Below are 14,584 nucleotides of genomic sequence, written 5' to 3'. Positions count from 1 at the left end.
AAACACTCGAGAGTGGAACCTGGCAAACTGTAGCGTCTTGAAAGTCGCCACCATTTTGCCCAACAGTTTGAGACACCTCCAAACCGATGGACTCCGAGGCCTCAGGATCTCCCGCACCAAGGTGGCTATGTCCCTGGCCTTTGTTACTGGCAGATGTAGATGGGTATCCAGGACAACCCCCAGGAACTGGATTCTCTGTGACGGCACAAGCTGAGACTTTTGTTAGTTTAAAAGCCATCCGACTTTTGTAAGTTTAAAAGGCATTCTTCAAAAAACTGATGGCCTCTGCCAAGTGACTCTGCAACCTCTCGGCCGACTCTGCTTTGAACAGCAGGTCGTCTAAATATGGAATCACCGTGATCCCTTTCAGGCGGAGAGCAGCCGCCATTACAGACATAATTTTGGTGAATACCCTTGACGCTGTGGCCAGACCGAAGGGCAACGCCTGAAATTGCAAATGCAGGTCTCCTATCGCAAACCTCAAGAGAGCCTGATGCTCCGAATGGATAGGGACGTGGAGATATGCGTCCTGAACATCCATGGACGCCAAAAATTCTCCCTGGTCCAAGCTTAGCAGCACAGACCGTAGAGATTCCATCTTGAAATGGTCTACCCATAGATGGAGATTAAAAGACTTTAGATTTAAGATTGGTCTGAAAGACATGTCTGGCTTGGGCACCAAAAACAGTGTGGAATAAAAGCCTTTTTTCCACTCCGCTCGAGGGACCGGGATCACTACGCCCTTCTCTAAGAGAGATTGAGCTGCCCCCAAAAGAGCAGCCCGGAGCCAAGACTCCTTTGGTAGTGGTGTAGGAATGAATCTTCTCGGAGGAAGACCTTTGAAGGGAATTCTGTAACCCTGGGATATAATGTCCAACACCCAAGGATCCCGGCCCAACAATGCCCAAGTGTCCCTGAACCATCTCAGACGCCCCCCCCACTCTGACCACCGTCGGGATAATTCCCAGGTAGTCATGCTGAGGGCTTGTCCTCACCTTTGGTGCTTGGTTTCTTATTAAAGGAACCAAACTTTGACTTAGGGGCCTTGCCCCTGGAGGCCTGAAATTTTCCCCTAAAGGACGCACCCCCTCTAGGGGAGGGCCGAAAGGACGGCCTAAAAGTAGAAAACCTTGAAGCCTGTTTTGCTGCAGGAGCCGGCAGGAAGGTACTTTTGCCTCCCGTGGCCTGCTTAATAATCTCTTCCAGCTCTGAACCAAACAACAGCTTTCCTTTAAAAGCTAAAGCCTCTAAGGCCTTTTTAGATTCATTATCCGTTTCCTAGGCTTTAAGCCACAGCACTCTCCTGGCATTGACGGACACTGGAAACCCTGGAAGCCATTTTGAGAGCTTCGTCCTCAGCTTCAAGCACATACTCCGCAGCTGCTTTAAGCTTCTCAGCAAGCAACAACACACATGGATCAGCATGTAAAATTGTACACAGATCATTGGCCCACACAATCATGGCCTTAGAGACCCAGGCTGATGCTATAAGCGGGCGTACAGTGAAGCATACCCCCTCAAATATTGCCTTGAGGTTACCTTCCAGCTTTTTGTCTACGGGGTCCTTAAATGCTGCCCCCCCTGGACAGGTAGCACCGTGGCTTTAGAAAGCCGAGCCACAGAAGCATCCACCACCGGAACTTTTTCCCAGAGGTCTGCATGAGCCTCAGGCATGGGGTATAGACTTAAGAATCTCTTAGGCATCTGCAGCCTTTTATCGGGCGTTTTCCAAGCCCCTTCCAATAGATCCTGTAAACCTTCATCCGCAGGGAAAGTAACAGTCTTCTTACGCTGCCGTTTAAAAACACCCTTTGCAGGAGTTTTATCCTCCACAGACAAATTCAAAGCCTGCTTAACAGCAGTAATCAAGTCCTCCACCCCTGAGGCTGAGGACTCTTCAGAATCATCACCCTGATCCCAGGGGATGTCTGAGTACTCTCCCTCCTCATCAGCAACAAGCAATGGCACTGAATAAGACCTTTTAGGGGTCCCCACAGTATCACCATCAAATCTGTCTAACAAATCATTAAACCTGCTGATCCCCTTAGCAGTATCCTGCATGACCTGTAAGAAACCAGGATCTGCCTGGGTCAGAGGCAAGGAGCCAGAGGACTGCTGAGATGATGACATAGGTCTCGGGGAAGCTACCAACACATCACTCTGTCTGTCCAGCAATTGCACTAAGGCATTAACCGACCTGCCCAGGGCACTGGCCCACGCAGGTTCCGATTGCTCTACCCTCTGGGGTTCACTCCCCATGGGTCTCACAGCAGCGCAAGCAATACACAAGCCCCCCTTGGCCATCTGCTCAGGGACAAAATTCAGTGTACAAACACTGCAAGCGCTCAATGCATTAAGGGCTCCCTCCCCCAAAGCCACAGACTGTTGCTCAGACATGATGTAAAAGTAACACAGTCACTGCACAATTTACAGGCGTTTTATACAGAGCCAATGTACTACAGTCACTTATCTGTCTGAAGCTGTCACAGTGGGGAAAACGATGCCCAGGATCTGTCAGCCAGCTCAGCTCCGCTGCAAGCGTTCCGAATGGCGCCAAAACAGAGAGAGGGAAGAGACCAAGTCCCTGCTGCTGCGGGGTCCGTGGCTTTTGGCGCCAACCACCCCCAGACAGCCGCTCCCACTGCAGGATCTCCAAGTTCCAGTGTCTCCCCCTCTGCTGGGGACCACTTGGAACATGCCTGTAACACACTGCTGTCCTCTCATATTGGAGCTCAGTGTGTATGCTCCACAGAAAATGGCCGCCGCCATCACGGAGCGCCTGTCCCCCATGATCCCCACCCAGCGTGAAGCCGGTTTCAGAGCGCTCCGGAGCCCAGGCAGCTTCTTAATAGAAGCTGTAAGCGCTGCACAGGGAGACCAGACAGCGTCTCCCCTGTGCACAGCGAGCTGACAGGACGCGCTTCTGTCAGCTCCTGCTGCGCTGTCAGTGTGAGGATTCAGTGAGAATCCTCACACTGTGCCTACCTAGCTAGTGTAAAAGTTAATAAAATAAAAAACTCCTAACTAACTCTAATCCTTTGGCTGCTCCGGCAGCCCTTTAGAATAGCACCCACTCCAGTGGGCACCTAACACGAACTGAGGAGTCTGGGATGCAGGAGGGAAGAGCCTACCCTCCAAAAGCTTTAGGATAGGTGCCTGGCTCCTACGGACCCTCCTACATCCCAATGTTGAGCTGTGTCACCAGGACTATTGAAAGAGAAATCTCACAAGTGTAAGGGGCCCTTTAGTTTCACATATCAAATGAATCAGTTAAATGACAGTTGCATCGCGCGGCTGGGCTCACTTGCACCACATGGTGTATTGAGGATAGGTGTATAAGGTAACATCTGTACTTTGAGTAAAAAACTGCAACATAAAATGAGCGTTTAGGTAGATAACAGGATAAACCGCTGGCTGCTTATCTGCTTGGCTGATCCCATGATCAAAGGAACATGAGCAGCACAGTGAATATAACTTGTACACATGCCATTTAAATACTAAACGATTTACCTTGAAGATAATTTGCAACCATTCTGCACATATGAGGAAAGTTTCCCAGAAGAGGCCAGCATTAGCCCTAGATAGGGTGGGGAAGGTTTCATTGGTCTGGAGGAGAATTCTGGATGGAACTGCACGCCCACAAAGTATGGATGACCTGCAGATAGAATGCTCTCATAAATACAAAGATGAATAAGCTTGAACAGTACATAAAAAGCATGTGGATCATTAAAGCGAAAAGGACAGGCATCTAAAAATGTCAGTGGCAGAAATTCATTTACCACAAATTAATCACAAGAATGGCAACTTTGGCATGGCAATAAATAAAGTGCACATGCAAACGCCAATTCACAATTAAATTTTGTATGTCTGTCCAAGTTAAGTCAGATGCAAGATAACCAGATACTGTATGTCTTTCCATGAAATAGGGCTTTTCTGGCCCGGAACTGGGTATTATCAATGCAAGTGGACAGTACAGCCCTGACTTGGGTGTGGATACGGGGAAGGGACTGTTTCTAAGAAATCTCTTGCACTTACTGTAGCTTGGGGCAGAGACAAACCAAAATGGGTGCGGTGGACGGTACAGAGAAATTTATAAAATGCGTGGCAATGGGTTTTAGCTTTTGAATATGTGAACCCCTGTTGATTTAGTTATTATTATGATTCTTATCGCGCAGCGCTTTACAGAAAGTATTTGAACATTCACATCAGTCCCTGCCCCAGTGGAGCTTACAATCTATATTCCCTACCACATGTACACGCACACATAGACATTCTAGGGTTAATTTTGTTGGGAACCAATTAACCTACCAGTATATTTTTGAATTGTGGGAGGAAACCGAAGTACCCAGAGGAAACCAATGCACGTACGAGGAGAACACTGTACGATTTGTGCTAACTTTTCTTAAGATTTTGACTATATATAGTAAAATCGAAACCAAAATTGCACCGTGTTGTATGCACCTTTACTACAATCAGCATCCAAATTTTTTGTTTAAGTAATAGCAAAAGTATGTATCCCCCAATGAAGCAAATTAGCTTTTTACCTCACACTGGGGCAGATGTATGAAGTGTCGTTATGGGGGAAGAAGGGGTATCAGCGCATGTTATGTGCACTGATACCGTTTCTCCCCAATGTATGAAGTAGCCAGTGTGCACTAAATGACAGGGGTGCTATGCGCCCTTTGTCCATATCAGTGCTGCTATCTAAATGATAGCAGGCCGATATGCAGGGCGAATGTATGACCGGTCAGCAGATGGCTAAGCCCTCTCTCAACAGCAGGGACATCACTGTCCCTGCTGCTGGATCTGGGATGGGCTGGAGATCTTACGTGAGTAGCAAGATCCCACGCATGCCCAGTCCAGCCGGCTGGGGGAAGGAGACAGCGTGTCAGTGTGAACTGACGTGCTGTCTCAGGGAGGGGAACATCGCCGGAGGGAGGAGTTTGCGTTCCCCCGCTTCGGCAGACAAGATGTTAATACATCTTGTTGATGTCCCTTTCTGCTTGACCTCGTTAATGAGACGCTATGCGCCGCTATAATACATCTGCCCCACTGCACTATAAATGAGCCCTTGCATTTTTGGTCTTGCAATCTCACATGTATTTCTATATAAGACATATTAACTACTAACCTTCAAGTTCAATGACTTCCATTCTCTGTCCCTCTGTGTCATGTCCAACAAATTTTAAACCCTTTTCTTCAAACTGTGGTGTAAGGCCTGGATTTACCTGTGGAGAATTAGACCATGTTATCGGCTGTAAACTTTCCAAGTCTCTTTTTCACTTGAATTCAAGAATGACAAATATACTGTAAAATGTAACACAGTACTGCATGGCTCTTGTCAAGAATGGTCATTATTTAGTCTTTTCAAACAATGATTCTGTGACTGAGCCTTCATTCCTAAAGAGCAACTGAAAATGGCAAAGGTGTCCCATTAAAAGTATAGAATGAGTTTGATATCCAGTACCTCTAAAGAAAGGCAAACTTGTAAATCCGAGAACATTCCTTAAAAGTTCTATTGAAGATGGGATGTTGCCCAGATTCTAGTTGTTATTCATTTGGCACCTTCTAAAAAATAATAGAAAGGATCTGATTGGTTTAGAAAAAAATGGAAAGGATAAGGTGCGCGGCTAACAGCAGCTGGTTTAAGGATTGCCAGTCCTTATACAATAAACAATTAAATACGGAAAAAGCAACCGGCGCTTGCTACGTTTCTCAAATAATTTTGAAAATATGAAGGTTTCTTTCAAATAAACACATTTATTTAGACAATATAAAAATCATAAAAAATGAGTTAAAAATTCTCATGGATTAAGAAATAGAGTATTAAAATGATAATATACCCTTGAGACAATTAATGGTACTCTATATCCAGGATAAGGTAGCAGTGGGGTGTCGATATTTAGTGCAGCAAATGATATTACCAGTTGGCTGATCCCAGTTGTAGACAGAATGTGCACATAATTTCTGATGATTGATCCGGTATACCTGGGTATAAGGTGAATGGATGCCGCTGGTCAGTCCATAATAGGAACCAATGCTAGATCAAGACCATGTAGAGGAGAAGTCCCATATAAAACTGCTGTTGAGATTGTAATCCTCAGGAGTAGGCAGGTGTCACGGGTATAATAAAGTGCTCAGGCTCAAATGCTATAGCTCATCTGAATCTGATTGGTTGTTTATGGGCAATATCCTATCTTCAATAGAGTTAACATCTTAGCAAATCTAACGCTATAGGGGGTTTTCAATTTGGGATTGCGACTATCCCGACAGATTCCGGGATTCCGACTATCTGATGTCCCGAAAGTCAGAATCCTGGGCCATTTTCGGACAGCTCGTCTGCAACTAGACAGATGGAATTCAATGTTCAGCCTGTCCAGTGGCGAAAAGGGGGCGTACCGGAGAAAATGAAATGTCTGTGGATTGTCAAGAAACAGCCATGAATTTGACAATCCACGGCTGTTTCCTTCAAAACAGACTGGTTTTAAAGCCGGATCTGTCTTGTCAAATTCCATCGGAAATGGCGCCTGGGACTGAATACTCCCCCCCCCCCCCCCCCCCCCAATGTGTCAGAAATGTATTCTAGAAAGATGAGGATGCTGGGTTAAACCTTTCTTTGAGTCAAAACTATGACTGTTCAGAGAAAACCAATACAACTGTAAGCATTAGTTATATATTTGTCAGTCATTGGCTGTCAGTTTTTTTATCCTTTAATACAAGAATAATTAAATCACGAAACATTTGTGGAAGTCGCTAATTACAAGGTGGAGAAACACATTGAGCTACTTATACTCCTAACATGAGCCGGTCACAGTCCATCACTGGTTCTTATCAAGTGTAAAGGAACTCTTGATGAGAAGGGTGTTTCAGCACAGGTGACAGCAATCATACATTAAGAGGGAAGTCCAGCAGCAGAGCGTTTTGTACCTAATGTAATGGGTCATGTTGGAGGGTATGATATCCTATTGACTGCAGCTGTACATTTTAGGGCTGTAGGGCTATTTTTATGAAGCGGTAGCTTTTATAAGTTGGTGCACTTTGAAGTTAGAGCCACTTTAAAATGTAAGTGCAAACCCGCCGCTTCATAAAAATAGATCTAGAGTTGACTAATAACCCTTTTCCACTAAAGACCTGGGTCGGACCCAGGACTTTGTTCCTGGGTCAGTCCCGGGGTGGACCAGATTTTGTGACACATTTCTACTGCACTGCTACCCAGGATATTGCCGGTTCAGCCCCATTCACACTAAACCCGGGTACGTCCTGTTTTTTCTATGGATTACATAAGAAACGGTCTTTTTAAAGGGCTGTGACAGGAAGGAGGGCCACAACAGAGGGCCACCATTAGCCAATTACTGCACAAAATATGTTAAGGTTTACAGTTAAAAAGTGTGTCCACAAGGAGACTTAACAGACCAGGGGCCGGATGTAATAGCGTCAGACTTCAGCAGCCATGTGGGATACAGGCCAAAGCTGGACATTTTTGGAAAGAGGCAGTCATGTAAAAGGCATGTTTTGGCTTTGTAAATGATTGCCCCGTACCTTTAAAATTCCAAGTCCTACTGGGATACTGATGTCAAACTATTACACCTGGCCACAGGTGTTCCAATATATTCCAGCTACCGATCCAACCTGGTCTGTTCAGCAGCCCTGTCGACACAGTTTGGGCTTCCTTAGGTGCATACACCTAGGGAAGCCAATCCCAAGGCATTTTGTTCAATCCCGGCATTTGGGAGAAGCCGAGCAGCGTCTGAGCAATTGCTCAGGCGCTGCCTGGCATTAGACTGTGCAGTTTAATCCCCAAATCCCAGGATTGGAGACTCCACAATCCCAGGAATTAAGTACTGGCATTTTTGGGGCCAAATCCCACTTGACTTGTCAGTTTTTTAGTTTAAAATATGCCCTATTGTTTATTATATGGGGACCTGTTGTATATCCTTGAAAGAAGATTTTTTGACTCATAGCTTATTGTTCATGCGTAACACTCCTTATATTCATATTTTTATATATCGTGTTGATATAATGTCAGTACGTGATGTGGGCACATTCAAAAATTTTATACAATAGGTGCCCATATACAGGGCGATGTGTAAGATGCGTGCACACGGCAAATAGAGATTATATACGCAGTCTTGTTGTAAACATGAATTATTTTGAGCGACTATTAGCCAAACGCTCTTCTTTTATATATAAGAATTTGGTCTCCATGCCCCTCTTCCGGCGTGGTATACTGCTATGTTTTATCTGTTCACTCATAGACACTGTTCTTTACATCACGTGCCCCATGCAGCCGGGTTTCCATGGTCATGGAGGACAGCGTGTCTCACCGGAATTGACAGCACCTGACTTATGACTTCACACGGAGGTAGAAGGATGGACACCCTGTTCTCGCACTGCTATTTAAGGTGAGAGTCTTAACTGTTTTATTGCACTGTAAGGAATAAGCGCCTTGACAAAGGGATCTAAGAGCCCTGAAACGTTGGACCACTGTATGCACTTTTTGACCTATTGGTTCTTTAAAGAAGTCTCAGCGTGCCACAAGGAATTATTTGAGCGTTCAGTCTTTTTATAGTGTAGTGCAGCTCTTACTCCAATGTTGGCTTATCCAAGTAAAATGATTAAATTTGAAATACAAAGTTTACTAGCAATGGAAGCTCACATACACAAGGGGTTTAGAATTGTAGGTTCAGCAATAATGACCACAGCAGTTTACACAGCGAATCCCAGGCGGACAGACATGTAAGTATGAGCAGCTTCACGCTGAAGGTGCAGGAAGCTCCTGGGGCTGGACGGATCAAAAGACAGCTCCCAGCGTCACTACTGGAAACCACGCCTCAACATGTTTCATCACCACAGATGTTGTCAGGAGGTTCCGTCCAGCCCCAGGAGCTGCCTGCCCATGCAGTGTGAAGCCGCTCATACTAACATACTGTCCGTTCCGACATTACACACAAAATACTAGATTTTCACTACTGGATAGCTTAGACGTTTTCCTGGGTATTGCAGGACCCTGTGTCTACAGGCTGATTTAGCTTTTCTATTTATCACAGCATGAAGACAGGGTCCTGTGAGACAGAAACATTGCCTTAACATGCTATTTATTTTGATACTATAACCTGCAATGCCTTGGATGATTTCGATTTCTTCCATATTCTTCTGGAGAAATAATCCATGTTCTGCAATTGGTTAAGTTTAACCATTACATTCCCAGGGTGAAGGTACTTCTCAGTACAGAAATAACATATTGCATGTTCACACAAAATGAATGCACAGTAAATCAGCGGATAATTCTAACAGTAAGAAGCGATATGCCAAAGGTAAAGCTTAAGCGATGATTAAGTGCGCGGCTTTTATCATTAATTTCACAATCCTCTGCGGAGTGACCTAATGTCAAAAAATTACTTTTGTTCATGTAAAATAATAATGTCTAGAAACCCAGTTTTCTGAAGTGTGAAAATGATAACTTAACTGCTCCTGCAGGCATTCATCTCATGCAAACATAAGTAAGATAGGTGGGAGTCGGAATTAAATATGGAATTAAAGTAACATTTTGCTATGTTTCATGCTATCTACAGTATATAATTGGCTTCTAGATTTTGTTTTCTGTTTCGCCTTTGTTCATATTGTTCTCCTAAACTGTAACTGACTCAAGGGAATATACCTATTCCTGCAGCCCAACCCTAACCTTCCCCTCCCGCTTCTGCCTCCTCCTGCCGCCTAACACTCCCCGGCAGCTACGTTAGATATCCTGCGTTGGCAATCTGACAGGTGTCGGGATTCCAAGGACGGTATTCTGACTGCTGGGATCCCAACTATCGGTACACCCACTACATCCTGTAACGTAGACCGTGTGGCTTTTGTAGAACAATACTGTGTGCGTTTATGTGCACACATGTATATGTATTAATACAGTACATATATTTGCTTTTAGAAGAATATTAATATACCCATATTATTTTACACACTTGATTTATTCACATTTTACTGTATTAGACAAATAATAGCTGGATGTCTCAACCATCTAGATAAATTAATACAGTTTGAGTATCCCTTATCCGAAATGCTCGTGACTACAAGCAATTTGAATAAGAGATTCTTCAGTGTTTTGGAATATTTTTTTTAACATACTTACCTGGTCCCCCCCAATGGTCCCCCGGCATCCACGGCGGCCTCCAGGATCTTCTTAAGGAGACCCAGGGGGGCATTGCGCGAGTGTACAGGCGCGCCGGTGACATCACCGGCGCGCCCGCACACTTGCGCGATGCACCACTGGGACCGGAAATGCCACAGAAGAGGATCCTGAAGCCCGCCGTGGACGCCGAGGGACATGGTAAGTATTGAAGAAGGGGCGGGGGGGGGGGGGGGGGGTGTTGGAATATTTCAGTTTTTGGATATTCGGATATGGGATACTCAACCTGTAGTAATATTTTTGAATACATTTTGAACATTGTCAATTTAGGATTTTGCCATACATTTGCTGTATGTACTACGATGGGTTAATATCTCAGAGGGAGTGCAATTTCAGACACCATACTAGTTACACCTCCAGATGACCTTCTCACCTATTTTTTTATCTTTAGAACTTTAATGCTATAACACCAAAAAGGAATTGTGTCGACATAAGAAGACTGACCTTGTCTTTGATCCGCATAGGAGAGGTCACTTCCCTCTTAAATTTCACATTCTTTGAAGTGTAAATCAATTTCTAAGTAAAACGTGGTAGTTAATGTTCTATGCTGCATGTTAATAATACATTACGTACGGCTCTTCTTTGTGTTCTCACTTAATTAATCAAAGCATTTGAGATACAACTGTGCAACTGTTTCAAGGATGTGTTCTGTGAAAGTTATAACTGGGTATTTATTTCATATTAAAAGTCTCTCTTTTGTGAAGAATAATGGGTTGATTCATTGGACACGTGTGTTTCAAGGCCAAATAGAACTTGTAATTATTTTGTTTAAAGCCATTCCCATGTACAACTGTTTATTTGGTGAATACATTCTATCAATGACTGTGCTTTGCTGATGTAATGTTTTTATAGCAGCATGGATGTAGGGCCTCATTCGGTCCCGATTGTAGAAGTGCAGAAATTGCTATTCAGCAATTTGCACACCTCGGCCCATGCAGGTGTGCTGGAGCATGCAAGTGCGAGCACAGAAACTGAGACACAGGATAGCAGATTCAGTGCTGGCTGGGAACAAGAGTATAGGGTACTCAGTAATTGATCGGCTATATATCTGGATGACCCTTAGTGAAGACCAGCAGCTATACTGTATAAAGCAGAGAATACAGATGGAGCGCCTGCTAGAATCAACAGCCCTTGCAGGCCACCAAACCTCGCATTGGGTCAGAAGGGGGTGCACACGAATAAGACGTTTGCACGCCCCGTTCCAACGGAGCTCCCTGCTGCCACCCGCAGCCTCCCCGTCCGCCGTCGCCAGTCCCTGTCACCTCCCCGCACCCTCCCCCCACTAACACTGCCTATCTTCCTGAAGCAGAGATGGACTGGGTTTCTGCCACCCAGCTGCCGAGTGACTGGGATGCGCGTGTGTGTCAAGACACTGGAATGTATGGTTTTCGGAATAACTCGGATAACGAATATTCGGATAAGGGATACTCAAACTGTACTTATTTCTAGTTAACTAGTACTTTTTCTTATCAATGTTACAGCTTAATAATACAGTAATATAATCTATTTTGTTCTCATATTCGGATTAGTTACATGTTATGATCATCTACATATTATTTTTCATTTGTATAAGTAAAAAAATCAATAAAATGTCCATTGATAGTACTTGCCTCAAACCGGTGTCTATGCCGCTCTTCTACAAAGTCAACATTACCATAGAGTGTTTCTGGAAATAAATTATAAATAATTAGTAAAATAGTTATTTAATACAAACGTATACACCTAATCTAGCGCACACACTGATATGGGTGCATTTTTACATGCAGATGGAATTTATTTATCTAAATGTTTGTTTTGCATGCATGCATGCATGTTTCTCCTGCACATGTTCTGAGCACATACAGATGTAGCCCTCTTCATCCTTGCCGGGCGCCCGCCAGAACGCATCGGGGGAGTCGGGGCGGCGAGGGGGACCGGCGTCGACGGCAGGGGAGGCAGCAGGGACCCGTGGCAAGCTCCGTTGGCGCCCCTGACGGGAGTCGGCCACTGGCGGGGAATGGCGATAGAATCGCCAGCCCCTGCAAGGATGAAGAGGGCTACATCTGTATGTGTCCACCTATAAATGTAGCCTAAAATCACTTATTATGTAAGCAAAATCTATTCATGTGTGTTAAAGTACTATAGAAGTCTAAATTATTTATTGATGGGAATTTTAACCCTTTGCAGTACATAAATAAAATGTACATGGACTGATTTAAAGTCACAGTAGAAAAAATATTTGACTCACCATTTGTATAATGAGAATACTGACAATTTGTGCAATGAAAACTTACATAGTATCTGCTAAGGAGGTATTGGCAAAGTTGCCGTTGTCTATATCTTTGTTCCATAACTGCCTTTATTGGGGGGGGGGGGGGATATGTGATATGGGGCCATATTCTGCTTGGTACGGTGGGACCGTATACGGGCGGATCAGGTTTTTTTTTTTCATCTGCGCATGCGTAGCTTTCGCTATGCGCATGTGCGGCGACCACACACCGCTCAGGGACGGGTCTCTCCGTGCGAAAAAACCTGTCCGTAAGAGTACGGTCATTGTGGGCGGCATGGGGGCGATTTTATGGGATCGGCCGGAATAATGAGGAAAACTGGGCGTAAACATGGGCATACACGGGGGTGTGCACCAAAAATGTACGGTGCTACAACCGCTCGATCGGCGAACGCACCGTGCATTTTGGGCCAAAAACAGGCGGACGCCAAAGATAGCTCCAGACCACCCCTAGAGATACCGCATGAGAGCGGACGCCTGGGTCTGCTAATTAATGCCACACACAGCCTTCAAACACATTGGAAGCGTATCTTTCTACACTTCTCTACATGTAAAGGTTGTTTTAATTTAAGGTAAGATTCATTCTAAGACCTGCTTATATATGTCAGGGTAGTTATTTTATAACCATCAACACCCATTCAGTAAGTGTTTTTGTTTACTTTAAAAAGCAGGACACTCAATTCACAGAAGTCGACATGTGTCAACTTTTTCACTGTAACACCAGCATAACTTTATTTAAAAGTAAAACCAATGTGGGGACACATAGATAGTGATTAAAATGCAACATTAGAACATAATAAATATACATGTAATGAGGGTTAAAATGTTGTTTTATTAGGGTGTTTATTAAGGTAGACAATTGAGTTATTAGAAAACAATTATTAAATAACAATTAGAATAATTAATTAAATGTCTTAATTACAGTTGAAAGGGAAGATTTGCAGTGCCATATATGTGAAGGGTATGCCACCCTGCACGGACGTTCACTCTCACGATCGGTGACAGACGCTGAGTTTTCCATTGAAAAAGGCGAGACCCGTCCATGCACTGTGGCGTACGCTCCAATATACGGAAGATGTCGGTGTGAAAACGGACGAGACCCGTCCGTATATGGTGGCGTGCGCTTTGTTGTACGCCAGTTAACGGTGTCTAAGAGGAGACCCGTCCGTATACGGTGGCGTACGCTCAAGTGTACGCCACTCCCCATTGTCGGTGTTTGTGCCCATCTCCGTATGCGGATGTTTTGTGGGCGGACTTACGCTCACCGTCCACATAGGGGAAATGTACGGTGAAACGGACCGTACGTACGTTACACTGACCGAACCAGAATAAGGCCCATGATTCTGTACAGCTATGGTCAGTGCAGTAACAGTCAGAGGGGTAAATTTACTAAGATGGAATGGGTACGTATGCACCCATTCGTATCCATTTGATGTTAAATATGGCCGAGACCCAGGGCACCCCTGACTGAAGCCTGAGGCTGTCCCCGGCACCCCTGGGCGGTAAGCACCGGGCTGATGGCAATAAAGTGGTTTAAATATAGATTTGATATAAGGTATTGGGTTTTGTAATAGAACAAGCCCCAGCAAGCCCCCACTACACTGGGACTTGTAGTCCCACTACAGAACCAATACCTAAATAAATTACACTCACACACACATAATAAAGTATAACTTTATTACACACTCCATCCATACATACTCACCTATCTTGACACTGAGGTTCGGTTCACTTGTCCAGTAGAATTCCAAATAGGTGCCTCTGAAAGAAAATTATAATTACCGCTTCTCCGGCATAGATCGCGTCCTCTTCATTCCAAAGTAGGCATCCACGGGGTTAAGAAAAGCAAGCTGCATAACCCAATCCAAACAGACTGAGGAGCCGCAACTGTGTTTACACTTACAGCTCCTCCCGGAGAATAAGGGAATTCCCAGTGACATCAGTGGGATATCCCTCAGTCTATCACAACCTGATACACTGTGCGCGGTGCCATAGACTTGTATGTTATGAATTTAACATGTGTGTCTATGGCCAGTTCCCACCATAGAAGCCTATGTTAAAGTTTTAACATAGGCGTCTATGGTGGGAACAGGAAATTTAGGCTGACCGCAAATTCAATTGGGTCAACTTTG

General features: G+C 44.6%; 1 protein-coding gene across 3 annotated transcripts in view; it reads right to left on the bottom strand.

Annotated features, from left to right (window-relative positions):
• CTPS2 (CTP synthase 2) overlaps positions 1-14,584 on the bottom strand; it is a 232,487-nt gene that overhangs the window by 62,887 nt on the left and 155,016 nt on the right. For 2 of the 3 annotated variants that reach the window (XM_083172428.1, XM_083172429.1), the window contains 3 exons: positions 11,797-11,852; positions 5,132-5,228; positions 3,512-3,655 (listed from right to left, as the gene is read on the bottom strand). In XM_083172428.1, coding sequence (XP_083028554.1) covers positions 3,512-3,655; positions 5,132-5,228; positions 11,797-11,852 — 297 coding nt within the window. Of the gene's footprint in view, positions 1-3,510; positions 3,656-5,131; positions 5,229-11,796; positions 11,853-14,584 lie in introns of all 3 variants that reach the window. The other variant, XM_083172427.1, reaches the window with a different exon arrangement.

The sequence above is a fragment of the Crinia signifera genome, chromosome 2 (genome assembly GCF_055691185.1).
Source record: "Crinia signifera chromosome 2, ASM5569118v1, whole genome shotgun sequence".
Classification (NCBI taxonomy): Eukaryota; Metazoa; Chordata; class Amphibia; order Anura; family Myobatrachidae; genus Crinia; species Crinia signifera.
The sequence above is the reverse complement of the archived record's forward strand: the minus strand, read 5'-3'. Positions and strand labels throughout refer to the sequence as shown.